Genomic DNA, 19520 nt, shown 5'->3' on the forward strand with positions numbered 1-19520 from the left:
AGTACTTCTTTTCAAGGCTGTACTTCGCATTGATTGTGTTCAGAAGAAAAGCAGAAACAAAGCAAGGAGACAGTAGATACTGTGGATTCTTGAAAACCAGAGAAAACTAGGCCCTGTATTTCAGGGATGGGAAGAAACCCCAGGTAGTTTGTGAGATCCTCTAGCACTGTGGCCTTGTGATTCACTTCCTGGGTAAGGCTGAGAGGTCAAGACTACAAAATAAAAATAGTTGTGTGGTGTCTACAGGGATTTTGTGCTTTAGACCTCCTCACATCGTCTCTCTCATCTCAGGGTATCATGAGGGTATAAGAATATATTAGGCAAAGACAACATCACAGAGATGTAAACAGACCCCAGCATATGATAGGAGCTGCAGAATATTTCCCATGTATATGAGTTGTATATGACACCCTCAGAGAGTAAGACCCCAAGAGGGTTTTGTAGTAAAGAATGAGGCTTAACTCAACAGCTACTTGCTTGGACAGACATTGGTAAACCAGAGATCACATGAATGCCAGAATGGATACAGGATACTCAATAGATATTACCCATTCTGATGTTTTGACACTTAGGTCCCATAACTGAAGACACAATGCCAAAGAAAGGGTCACAAGGAGAACTCCATACTGCTGGAGATTGAGTTTAACCCCTCAATGGATTGGGAAGTTGACATAGAATTTATAAATTGAGTTACAGAGAAAAAGAAAACATATTTCCTGCATAACCTGAATTCATCAGATAATATCTATACCTGATGAACAACCAGCAGCAGAAAGGACATTATAAATGCTGAGTATTCCAAATGAATTTATCTATTCAAAATGTGGGACACACGGCTCTTACTAGTTGAAAACCACAGTGGTCTTATCTCAAGGCAAGAGTGACATCATGTGAGAAATGACCTTTGGCACTTTGATGGGTACCAGATATAAAGGGAACTGGGTATTTCAGGAGAAAAAAAAGAAGTACTTTTTACATTCAACGTTCTTCTCTCTGCAGAATGCAATCTGCCACTACTGAGGTGTGATTCCACATCATTTCTTTTTCTTATCTCTGTCCCTCTCACTTCAAACACTTCTCTTTCCTCCCTTATTATTTCCTCCATTCTTCCCCATTTTCTTCCTTCTCCTTTTCTAGTTTCCTTTCTTCTTTATCTACTTATTACCCTATTTCCTTCCACCTCCCTCTCATTTTCTTCTATCCTACATCTCTTCTTCCTTCTACATTTTACTTCCTTATTCTCTTTCCTCCTACTTTCTCTGTTTCAACTTTTAGTATCTATTCTTTCTCCACTCTCCTGTTTTTCCTTATCTTAATTTTCCATTTACTTGCAACTGCTATTTTCATTTATCTTTTTTCTTATCTCTGTTTTCTTCTTTCTTCTTTCCTTCTTCCATCTCTTCCTCTTCCTCACCTCTTTTCAGCTTTTCTTTCTCCATTTCTCCCTCTCTTCATAGTCACTTCTAACAATATGATGATAGAATAGAATAGAGTGGAATTAAGTTGTACTTAAAATGGTAGTGTCAACAGGAATAGATGATAGATTAGATTTGTGAATAAGGCAGTGGAAACATTATGAATAACTAAATAAAATAGGAAGAGAAACTACTAAATATGATTTTTAAAATTACTTGTAAAAAAAACAACAAGCATTCTAAATGGTGAAAATATGTTACTGACTGAGATTATTACCCAAAATTATTCTTGGTGTTTTAGCAAATCATGTAAGACAATAAGTGCTGTATATATTATAAAATAAGAGATCAAATTGTTTTTCTTACAGTGTAATTGTACATTAGAAATTCTAATAGTTGTACTTTAAAAAAGAAAAAAGCACCAGAATTGAGGACTTCTACTTCCAGCAGGAAAGGGTAAATGGCATAGGTGTACTTTTCTGGGCATTATATATAAACCAAACACGAGAAGACCTTGAAAGTTAGAGATAAGATGGCATACTCCCTAGGAAACTTGCATCCCAAGGAATGACATGGAGGTGAGTTTCCTGGCTTTTCTTTTGGCCTCAGATAGCCCAGGTCAGATTCTGGAGAAGCTTGCATACTGTAAACACCAAAGGTCATAGCCCAAAAAATTTAAAAAAAGACAAAAACAACTCAACATAACCCTGTTCTTTCCATATCTAAAAGACAAAGACAGTATAGCAAGAAAAAATGTTTTAGACAATAACTGCTCTACTCTAGCTGAATACTTAGAGGTAAGACTGTGGCTCTATCCCTGCCAGCAAAATCCAAGGTAGAGACCCTGTACTTCCACCTTTGCCAGCCTTTAATGGGGTCTCTAACCAGACAGAGTGTCAGGAAAGGGTGAATGGGGAATGGGAATAGCCCATTCACCACAATTTCAGAAACCATGTGAGGGGCCTCAGTCTCCATTTCTAAAGATGATAATGAGATGCTTCTCTCCCCAACCAATGAACTCAAATCAAAAAAAGGCTTAATGGAGAATCACCACCCAACACTAAAAATGATAGACATTTACCATGTAATTATGTACCCAAGTCTCTTGCAGTCAGGCTGATATTAGTAGAACTTTGACATGGAGCTGAAACTCTCACTTAGCCCTCAATAACAAAGAGCCCCTCACTCTCAGGTGTCATTGGATGCTGAGTGGGAATGTGTTATAAAACATGTTATAAAACAGAAGATTTAAATAAAATTCAGATCCTTATAGCATACTATGCAAAATTCTAGGATTCAATTGAAAATGACTTGTTACATTAAGAACTATGATAATCACAACTTGAATGAGAAAAGATAGTCAATTCACACCAACACCAAGAGGACACAGATATTAGAATCATCTAACAAGGATTTTAAATAGCTATTATAAAATTGTTTCAATGAGCAGTTTGAGCTTTCTTACAACAAAAAGAAAAATAGAAACTCTCAACAAAGAAACAAAATCTTCCAAACAAATAGAATATATAAGGAATCTAGAAGAAATGTAAGAACTGAAAAATCTGGTGTGCCTGGGTAGTTCAGTCAGTTGTCTGACTTTGGCTCAAGTTATGATCTCACTTCCTCTGGGTTCAAACCCCATATCAGGCTCTGTGCTGACAATTCAGAGTCTGGAGCCTGCTTCAAATTCAGTGTCTCCCTCTCTCTCTACCCCTCTTCCACTCATACACTGTCTGTCTCTCAAAAATAAACAAAAAAGACTAAAAAATCTAAGAAATGAGCTTCTGAGAAACCTCAATAAATAACTTCAACAGCAGAATAATGACAGAAGAATGAATCAGTGAATTCTAAGATGTAACAATAGAAATTATCCAGTCAGACCAACAGAGATAAAATATAGACTGATAAATGGACACAAAGCCTCAGGCACTTGTTGGACCATTAGAAAAGATTTAACGCTGGTGTCATCATAGTCACAGAAGAGAGAAGGAAGGGCCAGAAAAGGAGCTGAAAATTTCCCAAATTGGGAAAAAAGCATAATCCCATAGACTCAAGAAGCTGAGTAAACTCCAGAAAGGATACAACCAAATAAATTCACACCAAAGCACATCATGTTCAATTTTCTGAAAGCTAAAGACAGAAATTAAGAATCTTGAATGCCACCAGAGAGAGAGAGATGACACTTTACAGTAGAATACCAGATCAGTGATGATAGATATCTCAGTAGAAACCATGGAGGCCACAACACTTTCCAAGTACTGCAAGAATAAAACTGTCAACCCAGAATTAGATATCTAATGAAAATACTCTTCAGTAGTGAAGAGGAACTTGAGACATTTTCAGAAGAAGGAAAACTAAGAGAATTTGTTACCAGCCTTGCTATCCTAAAACAATGGCTAAAGGAAGTTCTTGAAAAAGAAAGGAAATTGATGAAGAATTTTGGACCATCAGTAAAGAAGAAAGGACAACAAAAAGAATAAAAAATAAAAATTGGGTAAACATAATTGACTTTCCCTTTCATTTTAATTCTTTAAATCATGCTTGATGATTGAAGCAAGAATTAGAATACTGTCTGTTCTCAATGTATGAAGAAGAGATATTTAAGATAATTGTATATATGTAAAATTAATTTATAAGTTATTTTTATATAAATTATAAATGATGATAAAAGTATGGAAACAGAAGCAAGGTTTCTATACTTCACTAAACTGTAAAATGTTGACATAAGTGGTATGTTGATCTTAGACTTCTCAGTCTTCAGAACTGTGATAAATAAAGTAAGTGGGCACCCAGACATCTACCATTCCAGCTGATATCAGTAAAACTTACTTATTATATATATGTGTGTGTGTGTGTGTGTGTGTGTATAATGTGATACATACATCTATGATAATATATATATGTATGTATGTATATAATATGATACCTGTAGCAATCACTGCAAAAGTCTATTTAAAATTATATGCTCAAAAACATTATAGACAAAATAGAATTTGCCTTAGTCCATTTGGGCTGCTATAGCAAAATACCATAGACTAGGTAGTTTATAAACAACAGAAGGTTATTTATCACAGTTCTGGGGACTGAGAAGTCTAAGTTGAAGGCACCAGCATGGTTGCATTTGATGAGGCTCTCTTCAGAGCTGGCATCTTTTCACTGTGCCCTCACATGGTGGAAGGGATTAAAAATATCTCGGGAGCCTCTAAGGCACCAATCCCTTTCATGAGGACCCTACTCTCACAACCTAAACACCTCTCAAAGGTCCACCTCCTAATACTATCATCTGTGGGAAGGTTAGGATTTCAACATGAATTTTGGAGGGATACAAACAGAATAGCAGAATTCTACAGCAAAGTTTAATTCTTCGGAAGGCAAGAAAAAGTGCCTTGAAAAAGAGAAAGAAAACAAACCAATTAAAAAATGGGCAAAAGACATGAAGAAACATTTTATGGAAAAGGATATATGGATGGCAAATAAGCACCTGTTAAAAATGTTCAACATTGTTAGATATTAGGAAAATGCAAATTGGAACCACTATGAGTTAATTAGTTCACATTTATGAGAGTGGCTAAAAAAATACAGACAACAGATGCTGGCAAGGATTTGGAGAAAATGGATCACACACACACTGCTGGTGGGAATGTAAAATGACACAATCACTCTGGGAAAGTTAGTCAATTTCTTATAAAACCAGCATGTTCTTATACTACCCAGCAATTGTGCTCTTGAGCATTTATCCCAAAGAAGTGAGAACTTATGTTCCCAGAAAAAAATTATACACAAATGTTTATAGCAGCTTTATTCATAATAGACCCAAATTGGAAACTACCCAGATGTTCTTTAGGAGGTAAATTTTTAAACCAGCTGTGGCACTTCTGTATCATGGAATAGTATTAAGCAATAAAAAGGAATAAACCATTGTATATATGCATAACAACTTGGATGTAACTCACAGGTTTATATTGAGTGGGGAAAAAAAGTCACTCACAATGTGACACATTGTATGATTCCTATTTTATAATCTTATTGAAATGCTAAAATTATAAAGATGGATAACACATTAATGGCTGCTCTGGGTTAGGGATAGTGGAGGGAAGGATGATGAGTGAGTATAAAGGTGTAGTACAGGGAAATCTCGCAGGGTGGAATAGTTCTGTATCTTGATTGCTCTGGTGATTACTATAGAAACCTTCACATGTGATAGAACTATACATATATATCATACCAATTCCAATTTCTTGATTTTGATACTGTATTATAGTTACATAACTGTGCCCATTGGGGAAAGTGGCTGAAGGGGTACATAGGACCTCTATACTATCTTTGCAGTTTCTTGTGTGTGTATCATTATTTCAAAAAGTTAAAAAAAATTAAAGTAGAATTAATACAGTAATTTGTTAAGAACATCTGGCCCAGTTGTGTTTCAAAAATCATGCCATGAGTATTAACTGGTTGGTTACCATTCCCACTACCACTGAACACTGGATACTAGATGCTGCCCTTGGCCCTGCTGCCAATGCTGCTCCTAGAAACTGGATTTTCTTGTGGCTACAGAAATGGCATTGAATTCTATCATTGCATCTTTGAATCACTCCTTTCAGACTGTTAGGTTGGAGTTGTGACTATTTATGCAGTTAAAGAATTAACTCCACAGGCGTGTGGGGTCTATAAACCCTGGAATTCCAGAAGAAAAAAAAACATGACTGTACATTCCAAAGAAAGGTCTGGCTCTTGACAGGTCTTGGGGGATCATCTCTAAGCTTGGAATATCCTGCCTTTTTGTTCACTTGGGGCTTAGGCCACACCAAATAGTTTACATTAACAATGTGATATGTGTGTGCATGTGTGTGTGTGTATGTGTGTGTATATGTATTTATGTATATATATATATACACACACCAAGCACTGGAGAGTATGCCAATCTTTCTCCTGGGCATCTGGTCAGAGGAATGAAAAACATTAAGCATAAAACTCAAGGATATATGTAACAAGTGTTTTGTTGCAATGTTGTTTGTATGTATGTGCCCCAAAACCTGAAACTAGAATGACCGTCAGTGGGGAAATGGTTGACTACATTGTGGCACATCCCTCTCATGGAATATTATGCAGCAATGTAAAAGAATGAATCAGGTAGATTAGCATAAACTAAAATAAGTCTGATGAACTTAAAGTGTATATGGTCTTAATTTTTGTGAAACAGTAAAAATGACTCTTTTACCATGGAAAACTATAAAAATGGCTGTTAAAATGTATGTTTGGCAGATGAGGGAAGAGGTGAAAGGAGTGGGAGGCATTAAGCAAATAAGCAAAAGAATGCAATTTAAAACATTTATGACATACATATAATACCATTTATGTAAATATATGCATGAAGTATTACATGAAAAGGTAGCATCAAAATCTTAATAGTAGTTATCTCAAGGTGGTGCCATTAGGAGTGATGTTTACTTAATTTCTAAAATATTTAAGTAATGTTTAAATTTTTAATGACAAATATGCATTATTGGTACAATGAGGAAAAGTAAGTGAATTCATCACAGGAAAGAGAAAAGAATGCCTCTCAGGTTTCTTGCTTGAGCAACAGGGTGGATGGTATGATTAATTCATTCGCTCATTAACAAACATTTTTTAGCATATAAAATATACCAGGTATCATTGTAGGTACAGGGGATATAGCAATGAATAAAACAAGCAAAAATTCATCTTCCTAAAAGGCTTTTATTCTAATTGGGAGAGTATGGCATGACTAAAAAGAAACACACCATGTTGGTGAGGAACAGGATATATACAAAGGAATCAGTTTGAAACTCGTTTAATTTGAAAATATTAAGGGTTATCCAATTGCAGAAGTGAGGTATACGGTTGGATTATGGATCTAGAATTCACAGGCCAAGTCAAGACTGGAGAAAGAGATACAGAAGCAGATAGCATTTAAAATGGTGTTTCAGACCTCCTTTCCTGAGTCTGATCACGTACCACTGCAGACACTTCACAGAGGAAGTGTTGAGAAAAACAGGCAGCTGACATCGAGGTTGCTATGCAACAGATGAGGAAAGTCATCCAACCAGGCAGAATTGATGTTGGCCCTTAGGGACCAAATGCTGCCATCCTTCCTAGCATTAGCTTTCTTTCATATGCAGACTCCTAGCAGGAGCTGATGACAGAACAAATGTGAAAGATTTGCCAAAGATCTGCCTTGGATTTTGGAAAGTTATCAGTTCAATTTGAGTCCTTTCACATCTGTATATGATTTTCTCTCTGAGTCTCCAGTCATCTGGAAGCATAGCAGCATGTGTGTCCTTGGGTCGGACTCCAGTCAGTGCTATTTGTGCTTCCCATTTTGCATGTTGAGAAGCTGGCTCAGAGAAGTGGAATGACCTGAGCTGGCTGACACAGGGAGGGATAGAATGGCCCAGCACTCCATCCCAGGAATTGAGGCCCAAGCCCTGGAAGGAACCAAGGTAAACATTTATTCGCAATCTGGGCTTGCCACGGTTCAGGCACACAAGTGCCTGATTGTCCTGTCTGCTCCAGTGGGCACCAGGAAGGCCTCGGGCAGCGGGTTTGTGCCACTCACAGGGAGAGGCCTGACAGAGTAGGGAGTGGACTCCAAGGAACAATTCCCACATCCAGATGGACCCACACAGAGAGGGTGGGAACTAGGGCACTCTATCCGAGTTCTCCTGCACGCAGAACATGAGCTTAAGTCTTAGAGAACACAAACCTTGCTTGTTTGGGGCAGAGTGTGTGTGTGTGTGTGTGTGTGTGTGTGTGTGTGTGTGTGTGTGTGTGTGATCTGTCACTAAACCTGAAGAATGGAGGGTGCCTCAGCTCCCAGGCCAAAATAAGTGGAACATGGGTTTTGGAGTCAAGAATGCCCAGGCCCGCATTTTACATTTTCTGTTTACTGGCTCTATGACCTTGTCGAGTTTATACAGTGTATCTGTGCATCAGCTTCCAGGCCTATAAAATAGGGATGCTGACATCCACCTCCCAGGGATGCTGTGAGAAGACAATCCCCAGCACAGACTGTACTGTGATGTTCAAGCTGTGCCCTTCCCTCCCCATCTCACTAGCACACCAAGATAAGCGCATGGTTGGAGCTGCACAAAGCGCAGGAAAGAAACTAATGTTTATGAGTCTAGGATCTGTGGAGGGGATCATATAGACTTGTGTTGTCAGGTGCAAATTTTTTCTATCTCCAACGGTGTATTCTCTCTGACCATTCCTTTTCCTGGCCCCAAAGTAGATGAGCTTAGCAGGAACCTGGCACTTGTTGCGGTTAGAGACCCCACACAGACACCTCCTTAATTATGACCTAAGTGGTGCTAGGCAGGGGAGTGAAGATGCATGCCGACCCGATGGGAGGGGCCATAAGAGGGGAAGGATGGAACCGAGACGCATTGCGGAAAAGGTAGGGGGCCGGTGTGTGGGGCAAGGGGTGGGGCCTAAAGGCACCGCGCATCTGTTTGGGGGAGGGGATATTCAGGAAGGAGGTGGGACCGTAGTATACCGTCGACCTGGTTGGTGGTGGGATGGTGTGTTGGCAAAGGGGCGGGATTGCTTACCACCGCACATGCGCACCACGGTGTTCAGGATGAAGCTTTTGTTGGGGAAGCGGGCAGGACTTTTATTTGGTCAGTCAGTTCTTGCGCATGCGCACAACTATCTGAGGTGGTGGGTGGTATATTAGGCGGAGAGGCGGGGTCGTCTTAGCTGCCGCGCTGGCATTTTCTTCTGGACAAGGAGAGGGTGCGGCTGCCGAGAGAGCCGAGCACTGCAATCCCGCTCCTCTGAGTCGTGAAGAAGGGAGGCAACGAGGGGGTTGGGGTTGGGGCCTGAGGCAAGGTGAGAATTAGCCCCCAGACAGGGCATCTGCCCCCCTGGTGCGGGCCTCCCATTTTTCATCTCGATCCCTTTACCCAGATTCTGATTCTCCTTCCACTCCCCGAACCCCGATTCACACCCCTCACCCGACCCTCCTTTACTCAGAACCCTTGTTCGCTCTCCAAACCCCTCCCATCATTAAAAATCTCCACAGATTGCTCGACCTCAGTCTGTACGGTCATACGATCCCTCCTGATTTGAAACCACCATTCAATTTACCATATGCGAGTCCTAACCCATTCCCCCTGGATTCAGAACTGTTACTGGTTTTCTGTACCCCGATTTGAAGCTTCTTCCTGGCAGTAGCTTCTCGGGATTTTAGAACCACCATCCTGACGCCCATTCACTTTTCCCACCCCAATCCAGCCTATTCCCCTCATATTCAGCACTTCATTCGCCCCCACAGTCAACCCCCAGACAGGCCCCCCCCCCAGTTCGGTCCTTCGTATTTTTGCCCTCTGTAGTATAACGCCCAGCTCCTCCTCCAACCCCCCCCCCAGGCTCTGCTCTTGCCAGAGGGACAGGAGCCATGGCTCAGAAAATGGACCGTGGTGCGGGCCTCCTCGGCTTCCAGGTGAGATCTCCACTCCCCAACCCACCATTTCCCTAGCCAACAGTTCCCTGGGGCCCCTTTGGCTGCCCAAACGCCTGGATCTGATTTTGCCCTCTTCATGCCTAGACTCTGTCGTCTTTCAAATTCCCATGGTTTATTGGGGGTGAGGGGTGGGGGTGGGGAGGGGCGTCCCTTTTCCGCCATCAGTCCCTGCTTAGAGAAAGGGGAGACCCTGTTAGTAGGCAGGGCAATCTGTCCAGAGAATGCGGGTTGGGTACGGAACCATTTTTTTTTTCCACAGTCCTGACGCTTGTAGAGCAGTCTGCCACCCCCTCCCCCAACCTCCCGCCGCCACCCTCCCTCTCTCCTGCATTACCCACCCCTGCGACCCCCCCTTGTTCTCCTCAACTCCTGGAGGCGGCACCCTTGCTCTGCCTCGCCTCTCTTCCTGAGCTGCCGCACATCGCATTGCTCTGCTCTAACCTCCTCCATCACCCCCCCCAACCCCTTCATTTCACTTCGACACCACTCCTCATTCCGCCCTATCCCTCCTTTAGTCCATGCCCTACTCCAGCCCTACCACACGGTTTGTTACCACTCCACCTCCCATTGCCCCTTGCTGGTGGTCTGGTTCTGTGCCTCAGCCTTTTTGCACCATCCTCCTGCCTGCACTTCCCCTGCACTGCTCCCCCTACCCTCCCATTCCAAATTTAATTTTTTCCCCCTGTATTTGCAGGCTGAGGCCTCCGAAGAAGACAGCACCTTGCTTATGCAGACCCTGATGGAGGCCATCCAGATTTCGGAGGCTCCACCTACCAGCGAGGCCACAGCAGCTGGGCCGAATGCTAGTCCCCAGAGTTCACAGCCCCCAACAGCCAGTGAGATGGCTGACATTCAGGTTTCAGCTGCTGCTGCTAGGCCCAAAACAGCTTTTAAGGCCCAGAATGCCTCCACAAAAGGCCCAAATGATGCCTATGATTTCTCTCAGGCTCTTAATGCCAAGGAGATGCCCAATACACCACCCAAGGCAGCCTTTAACTCCCAGAATGCCACCCCTAAGGGCCCAAATGCTGCCTACGATTTTTCCCAGGCAGCAACCACCAGTGAGTTAACTGCTAACAAGTCTGAGATGGCCTTTAAGGCCCAGAACGCCACTACTAAGGTGGGCTCAAATACCACCTACAATTTCTCTCAGTCTCTCAGTGCCAGTGAGATGGCCAACACTCAGCCTAAGACAGCCTTTAAGGCTTGGAATGACACCACTAAGGCCCCAACGGTTGATACTCAGATCCAGAATATTAACCAAGCCAAGATGGCCACTTCCCAGACTGAGGTAGAGACCAACCCAAGTATCCCTGAATCTGATGGTGCAGCTGCACAGACATCAGCAGATGGTTCCCAGGCTCAGAATCTGGAGTCCAGGACTATAATTCGGGGCAAGAGGACCCGCAAGGTGAGATCCCTGCTAGCTCCACTTTGTTTTGGGCTCTCTCCTTTCTTCTCTGAGGTTGTTCATTTGTTCTAAACAAAACATACGTATATAATGGCTGTATTCAGTTAGGTTGTAGGAGATAAGATGAATGTGATCATTTCTGCTCTCTGAATATCCACAGACTAACGGGGAGATAAGATGTGGACACATAATATATACACCTTGCATATACTTCAGCTTAACACTTTTCATAGTAGCATAGTAGTCACCATGTGTTAGGTCTTGAGCAGGGCACATTCACGTAGGCTGTCTCATTAAATCTTTAAGACATTACCAGCTAGGGATCATAGTCTCAGTTTTACAGAGAAGGAAAGTCCCAGAGAGGTGAAGTGACTTGAGTGATTTGTCCAGGGTGGTACAAGCAGAGCCAGTGGTGGACATAGGAAGAAGAGAAGCCTCAGGCCCCACCCTTGGGTTGCTCCTGGCCTGGTTCAGAGATGAAACTCCTGCCTTGAAGACAGTGAAAGAGAAGCCCAGGACTCAGGGTGACCATTGCTAGTGGGTCAGGCTGTCACTGCAGGTGAGGGTTTTAGGGGACCTTCCTGGAATAGATAGGGTGAGGCTACAGAAACAGCTGGTGACCCTGGACTTTCCTTCTCTCTCATGTTGCAGATTAATAACTTGAATGTGGATGAGAACAGCAATGGGGATCAGAGACGGGCCCCACTGACTGCAGGGACATGGAGGTCTGCACCAGTTCCAGTTACCACTCAGAACCCACCTGGCGCACCACCCAATGTGCTCTGGCAGACCCCATTGGCCTGGCAGAACCCATCAGGCTGGCAAAATCAGCCAGCTCGGCAGACCCCACCAGCACGTCAGAGCCCCCCAGCTAGGCAGACCCCACCAGCTTGGCAAAACCCAGTTGCTTGGCAGAACCCAGTGATCTGGCCAAACCCAGTGATCTGGCAGAATCCAGTGATCTGGCCAAACCCCATTGTCTGGCCTGGTCCAGTTGTCTGGCCGAACCCACTGGCCTGGCAGAATCCACCTGGATGGCAGACCCCACCTGGATGGCAGACCCCACCAGGTTGGCAGGGTCCTCCAGATTGGCAAGGCCCTCCTGACTGGCCTCTACCACCTGACTGGCCTCTACCACCTGATTGGCCACTTCCCACTGACTGGCCACTCCCACCTGACTGGATCCCCACTGATTGGCCAGTCCCACCTGACTGGCAGAACCTGCGACCCTCACCAAACCTGCGTCCCTCTCCCAACTCGCGTGCCTCACAGAACCTGGGTGCCTCACAGCCCCGAGATGTGGCCCTTCTTCAGGAAAGAGTAAGAATAAGAACTATTATCCCCAGTCACTTTTCCCTCTCTTCTTGTCTGTCATCTTTTCAATCAAGTTTTATATAAATATCTTAGTAACTTTAGTGATTTCCTTTTCCACTCCCAGGCAAATAAGTTGGTCAAGTACCTGATGCTTAAAGATTATACGAAGGTGCCCATCAAGCGCTCAGGTAGGCATCCAGTGCCCTCTGCTGGCACTCTGCCCTTCCCCTCACAACAGGCTCTGTGTACAGCCCTTTGCTTATATGTCCCCTTCCCTTGAATCCCCTCTTTCCATGGCTGATTCTTCATTTTTCATCCTTGAGGGCCCTGACTGTGTTCCCTTTAGTAGGGCTAGCAAAGGAGTTGTAGCTCTGTGGCCCCTGCTCAGCTCAGGTACTCTCTTTTCTCTCCTACAGAAATGCTGAGGGATATCATCCGTGAATACACTGATGTTTATCCAGAAATCATTGAACGTGCATGCTTTGTCCTGGAGAAGGTGAGAAGGCAGCCCTGAGGAATAGGAGTAATGAGGGGAGGTCTTGATATCAAACATTCATGGGGTTCCTACTAGGAGTTTAGGGCTGAAGTCTCACAGGGAGGTGAGCAACTGAGTATGGGTAGCTGATGCTAGATTTTGTAATTTCATGGTTTATTTTCTTGTCCCTGTAGAAATTTGGGATTCAGCTGAAGGAGATTGACAAAGAAGAACACCTGTATATTCTCATCAGTACCCCAGAATCCCTGGCTGGCATACTGGGAACGTAAGATGGGAAGGGAGGTGGACTATTGCCTTTCTCAATGCTTTTTTCTGGGATTGTCAAGTAGGTCAGGGTCGAATATTCAGGGTCACATACCAGGTTATGGTCAGAACTGGGGTAGAATTATCCCCTTGCTGAGGAATACTGGGGAAGCTAGATGGGTGAGCTGTCTGGAGTATCTCATACAAATGGCTGCTGAAAATACAATTTTTTTGTACTCCTTTAAGGACCAAAGACACACCCAAGCTGGGTCTCCTTTTGGTGATATTGGGCGTCATCTTCATGAATGGCAACCGTGCCAGTGAAGGTGAGTGGCTGGACCTGCAGCTGGGGGTTGGCTGCAGCCTGATTTTTCATGCTCATTTTCCGTCCCTTGTCTCCCCTTGCCTCCCATTGCAGCTGTCCTCTGGGAGGCACTACGCAAGATGGGACTGCGTCCTGGGTATGATTGGGCTCTCTCATCTCTTGCCTGTTTATATCATCCTTTGGCAACAGAGGACGGTCCCAGGATTGGATTAGCCTAGTGGTCTGGGGGATTGGTTTGGGGAGGTACAGAGCCCAAGGATGTGACCTGGGTTGATGGGGAAATAGTCCTGAACTCTATGCTTCTTCTCTCATCTCTGACTTCTGTGCTTGAAAGCTCTTTTCTTTTCTTTGGGCAATGTCATAGTCTCTGATTATGGGTTTCTTCTTTTATATTATCAGGGTGAGACATCCTCTCCTTGGAGATCTGAGGAAACTTCTCACTTATGAGTTTGTAAAGCAAAAGTAAGTGATGTCTAAGGGGCTTTGTCTTGTCCTCATGAGTTCTGTGTGCTGGTCAGCCTCAGATGGTCCTTCCTGTACTCATTTCCTACACTATACCTATACATACGCAGAGAAAAACACACATGTACTTGGAAGTGTTGATTGAGTGGACTGCTTGTGGTTGGATTTTTCTGCAGTATAATTATCTTGCATGTGAAGCCTGTCCAGTATACCCACAGTAGACATTTCCAAGACTGAGGTTTACACTCCACTGTAATCATTGCATTGGGCCAACTATGGCTCAGTAACAAGATGACAAGAACATGGAGTTAGAACTGTGTTGGAAGGGGTGAGGTTAAGCATTGTCCTTTCTATGACCCTGTATAAGCTACCCTGTAGTTTTAGGTGATTAGTTAATATAGAAGCACTAGTAAAAGAAGTCGAAGGCCTGACTATTAGAATATAATTAAGCTAGGTGTAGGAATGAGTCTGGGGGAACTTGCTACCTGAAGTTGGGGGTGTCAAAATATAGTATTTTGTTGCATTGTTGGACTATCATTCTTGTCTGGGTAGAAACAAAAACCTTTCTGCTCTAAGGTACCTGGATTACAGACGAGTTCCCAACAGCAACCCTCCTGAGTATGAGTTCCTCTGGGGCCTCCGTTCCTACCATGAAACTAGCAAGATGAAAGTGCTGAGATTCATTGCTGAGGTAATAGAGGAACTGCTCCAGACTTGATAGCTCAAGGGATGAGGTATGACTGGCTGGGAAAGGTCCAGAGCAGGAATGAGACCATAGATATCACACATGGTAGGTGCTACATTACTGGTAGTATTTACTGTTGTTGTTATATAAATAGTAGCACAAAGTAGGGCACTAAATAAATAGTAGGTCCTTCATAAATGTTAACTCATAGGATTATGGGTTTTATTTTATTTTCTATTCCTCATCTCAGGTTCAGAAGAGAGATCCTCGTGACTGGACTGCACAGTTCATGGAGGCTGCAGATGAGGCCTTGGATGCTCTAGATGCTGCTGCAGCTGAGGCTGAGGCCCGGGCTGAGGCGAGAACCCGCATGGGGATTGGAGATGAGGCCATATCTGGGCCCTGGAGCTGGGATGACATTGAGTTTGAGCTGCTGACCTGGGATGAGGAAGGAGATTTTGGCGATCCCTGGTCTAGAATCCCATTTACCTTCTGGGCCAGATACCACCAGAATGCCCGCTCCAGATTTCCTCAGACCTTCGCTGGCCCCATTATTGGCCCTGCTGGTACAGCCAGTGCCAACTTCGCTGCCAACTTTGGTGCCATTGGTTTCTTCTGGGTTGAGTGAGATGTTGGGTAGGTATATCACTTTGTATTGGGCAGTTAGGGTCATTAGGAGATATAGGGTCCACGGGAATGTTATTTATCTACACCATCTGGGAGTCTTAGGAAACCCCTGGTGGGGAGATGAAGAGAGTATAGGGAGACACTATTTGGTATTTATTTTACTATTTGATATATATATATATATATATATATCGTTGATTTTAATTTTTTTCTTTCTTATGTCCACAGATCTTGCTAATCAGTTGTAACAGTCTTTCCCCTGAGTGAGGCTGAAGCCTCAGATTCCTTCTAAACACAGCTATCTAGAGAGCCACATCCTGTTGACTGAAAGTGGCATGCAAGATAAATTTATTTGCTGTTCCTTGTCTGTTGCTTTTTTTCTCCCTTGTGTGCTGTCAAGTTTTGGTATCAGAAATAAACGTTGAAACTGCAAAATGAATTAGATGTGCCCTCTGTTTTTTCCATGTTTGGGGAGAGATCACCTTGTTTATATGGGAGAGATGGGGCCTCAGTGCTAGCCTGAGGGGCAGGTTAGCTTTCATCTGGTGAAAATACGGGTAGACCCTGCTTATGGATCGTGAAACGAAGGAGGGAGTAATGAACACAAGTGTTAGTGAGGTCCAGGAACTAGTATAGTCTACTTTATAAGTTACACTTACATGAATTATATGTGATAGGCATACTGCTAGGTGTCCTGGAGTGACATTAAAAGAGATGAACCAATGGGAGAGGGTGTAGGTGGTCAGAGAGTTGCATTTAAGAAGACAAAGGAGGTAGAACTCCAGGTAATGACAAGGTCCAGAGAGTAGGTGGTTGAAGGGGAGGGAAAATAACTGTTCTTGGAGATGATGTTCCTGGGATTCTAGGTTGGTGGTTGTATTAACCATGTGGAAAGTGAAATAATTCCAGGATGGGGGCAGGGGTAGGAGCAGAGAACACTGTTATCCAGGTGCCTGAGTCTTTTTTATGAGTAGGGAGATCTCATACCCTTAGCCACATTGCCTGTAAAGAGGTGGATTTATAAGGCACCCCCTTCTCATCTCTGGATATGCTTCCCAGGAACCTGTCTCTCTAGAAAGCCCTCACAGTCATCCATCTCCACAGGATCAGGGCCTCATCACAGAGACAAGTTCTTATGGATAATAAAGGAGGCCTCACATTGGCCGCTTCTCCCCTCCAGCAGGGAGAAAGAAGTAACTTTGTTGCTTAGAGAATAAGAATTGAGAGAGACAAGGCTTTGTAAGAGCTAGCCTGCGTTTTGGTGTGACTGTGAACAAGGACCTGGCTTGAGTTGCTGAGGTCTTTGCTGGAAGCAGAGCTCTCAGTGAGGGTAAAATTAGGCCTAGGCCATAACTTCCTCAGAGGCGAGGTGGTACCTAAGCATGTGGGCAAGGGCAGAAACGAGCTCCCAGGGTAGAAAATGAGCAAAGACAATTTAGCCTCCTGGGAAGGACTCAGTTGTGGGCAGGAACAGTATCCAGGGCTTCCTCAGGTTCTTGGATAATGTCCACATTGTGGGGAGAGAGAGAGCCCAGGGTTAATAGGAAGAAGCCAGCAGTATGGAGCCCCAGCTTCTCCCCTGCCTCTTGTCCTCACTGCCAGGCTCCCCTTTCATCCAGGCCTGGATCCTGACCCTTCTCTCAGGCAAGCCTCTGGGGAATCTCAGCATGAGGTCTTTTGGATAAGGGTTGCTCTAGCTCTGTAACTCTATGTCACCTCAGGCCTGGGTCATGGTTCCTACATTTTTGCGTGTTAGTTATTCTACCTTCTCATATGAAACACCCAAACTCTGTGGGATTGGGGATGACTCTGTGCAGGTGGACTTTCACCATGTTCCAGCTTAGGCCATGGAATCCCTCACCTACCTCAGGTTTCTCCTATTGTGTGTTTACAGCTTTTCCACATTCAAGTAGATGGACTCCACTTTGCAGTCTCAGAAAAGAACAACCAGTCCATCCATAAGCCCTCAAGGTAAGCACAGGTCTTTCCTGAAGTGTCATTCATTCCCATGCCCATCACCACCCATAGTCTCAGCTCCACGTTGTGTGCAGATTGTGACTGGGCTGTAGGGAGGGGAATGTAGACCAGCTGTGTGATGTATGGGGAAGACACCAGGTCTACGAGGAGCCGGTGGGGTGTCTTCCCACCAGCGCCTAGTAGTCTCAGAGTTCTCTGAGCCTCAAGTTTGCTCAACTAAGAATGGGAAGGAGATGACAACAGATGATGTCTGGGGCCTCCCCCAACTCTTGTGGTCTGTGAGGCAGCAATCTAATCTATATAATAATGATGGACCTCTGTGGATCTTCTAAGCTGTGTTAAGTGCTGAAGTGGTGGAAGAGTCTTGGGACAATCAATCCCAGGCAAAGTTTATTTAGGGAACAATGTGGTTATGGCAACACTAGAGGTGTGGAAGGTCACAAGGAAATTCTGGAAACCTGAAGAGAGGAAGGGTTGGATCATTGGAGTCAGGGGATAGCAAAAGAGGCCCAATATCTGTGGAAGCCCCCTTAGCTCCCTGTGAATTGCACCCTACTCGGCTTCAGTGCCCTGTCTGCCCTATTCACACCCCAGAAGAGATTTAATTCTGTTCATGAAATTCTTGTGCAATTTGGACAGTTGACAAAATCTATTGAATAATGTGTCTAAATTAAATAATAGTATTATATTAATGTTAGCAGTCTGATTTTGGTTATCGTACTGTTTTCTGTACGAGAATGCCTTTGTAACTTACACTCAAAATATTTTAAAAATTATGTGTGTGTGTATGTGTGTAGAGAAAAAGACATGATAAAACATACAATAAAATGTTAACATTGGAGAATCTAGGTTAAGTGTATACAGGAACTATCTTCACTATTCTTGCAACTTTTTTGTAAGTCTTGACTTATATCAGAATAACAAGTAAAAAATAAAAATTGTTTTTATTTTTTAAAAGATTCACTAAAGTTTACTTATCTGTCTGAAAACACTCTTGCCATTGTACCCTTTGGAAAAAAGACACTGTGTAACATGATGCAGTTATTCTTCATGCAAACAAAAGTGCATTCACTTCTCTCTAAAGAAAAAAAAACCTAAGTCACATAAGTAGTTGCATCCAGATCCCAGTTCAGGGATAATGGTTCACCTAATTAGCAGAGATTTTGAATGAGGACTTTTAGGAGAATGGACACAAACCAGATTTAGGGAAGTGGTATATGAACTTTTTGGGACTGGTCTGGAGCATGACACTATTATGTTAGATGTGAATGCTCACCAAAAGGCTCTCAGTAATTAGGTGAGCAATATGACCTACTCAATCGAGGTCAGTAAGCCTCTTTACCCAACTACTCCTGTTCTTGCTTATACAGCATCTGTACAAGGTGGTCACAGCGGCATGAACAGACGCTATGTATGACCTCAGCAGCATGGTTTCCCTTCACAAGGGCTGATGTGATCACCCTCCCAACAATTGCTGAATACCCAACTTGCCAACGCCATACTGAGTCCCTGATATGTACCAGTCTTAAGAGGACGAGGCAGGTACCTGGGAGTATGGTAATTAATTTGGACCTATTATATCATGGGGAAGTTAGTTGGTTTTATGATTTCTCTGGAATAAATTAGTATCTTAGATTTGGATTTGCCTTTTCTGCCTACAGTACTTCTGTCAGCACCACCATCTGTGATCTTACAGAGAATGCTTCATCCACAGTTGCGAATTTTATGCAACATTGCTTCTGATCAAGAGACTCACTTTAAAACCCAAAGTGTGGTGATCCTTATTCCCATGGAATTCACTGGTTTTATCATGCACTGTAGCACTTAGAAAAAAAGTTGTCCTTATATCATGGAATAATGACTGTATTGAAGACAGGCCACCAGTTGAGAGACAGTACTCAATATGTTAGAGGTGCTGTCCTACAATATATAGTATATAGTAGACACTGTGTGTATATGCATATATAATATATAACATATAATATATAGTATATATTCTAAACTAGCCTCCAATATATGTAATGCCATCTAGTACCAGAATTCCTAGGTTTAAGAACTAAATGATGGAACTTAGAGTTGTCCC

General features: G+C 43.4%; 1 protein-coding gene across 2 annotated transcripts in view; it reads left to right on the forward strand.

The window, feature by feature from the left end:
• Window positions 1-15899, forward strand: part of MAGED1 (MAGE family member D1) — a 57128-nt gene extending 41229 nt beyond the window's left edge. Inside the window, exons 1-13 of one of the 2 annotated variants that reach the window (XM_029930316.1) lie at window positions 9087-9263; window positions 9803-9876; window positions 10592-11308; window positions 11960-12628; window positions 12747-12810; window positions 13039-13118; window positions 13292-13383; window positions 13608-13687; window positions 13780-13822; window positions 14086-14148; window positions 14725-14839; window positions 15084-15469; window positions 15689-15899. In XM_029930316.1, the coding sequence (XP_029786176.1) occupies window positions 9832-9876; window positions 10592-11308; window positions 11960-12628; window positions 12747-12810; window positions 13039-13118; window positions 13292-13383; window positions 13608-13687; window positions 13780-13822; window positions 14086-14148; window positions 14725-14839; window positions 15084-15461 (2346 nt within the window). In that variant the 5' untranslated portion in view covers window positions 9087-9263; window positions 9803-9831 and the 3' untranslated portion in view covers window positions 15462-15469; window positions 15689-15899. Of the gene's footprint in view, window positions 1-9086; window positions 9264-9802; window positions 9877-10591; window positions 11309-11959; window positions 12629-12746; window positions 12811-13038; window positions 13119-13291; window positions 13384-13607; window positions 13688-13779; window positions 13823-14085; window positions 14149-14724; window positions 14840-15083; window positions 15470-15688 lie in introns of those variants that run through there. The other variant, XM_029930317.1, reaches the window with a different exon arrangement.
• Window positions 15900-19520: the final 3621 nt, after the last annotated feature.

This window comes from Suricata suricatta, chromosome X (genome assembly GCF_006229205.1).
Source record: "Suricata suricatta isolate VVHF042 chromosome X, meerkat_22Aug2017_6uvM2_HiC, whole genome shotgun sequence".
In the NCBI taxonomy this organism is placed as follows: Eukaryota; Metazoa; Chordata; class Mammalia; order Carnivora; family Herpestidae; genus Suricata; species Suricata suricatta.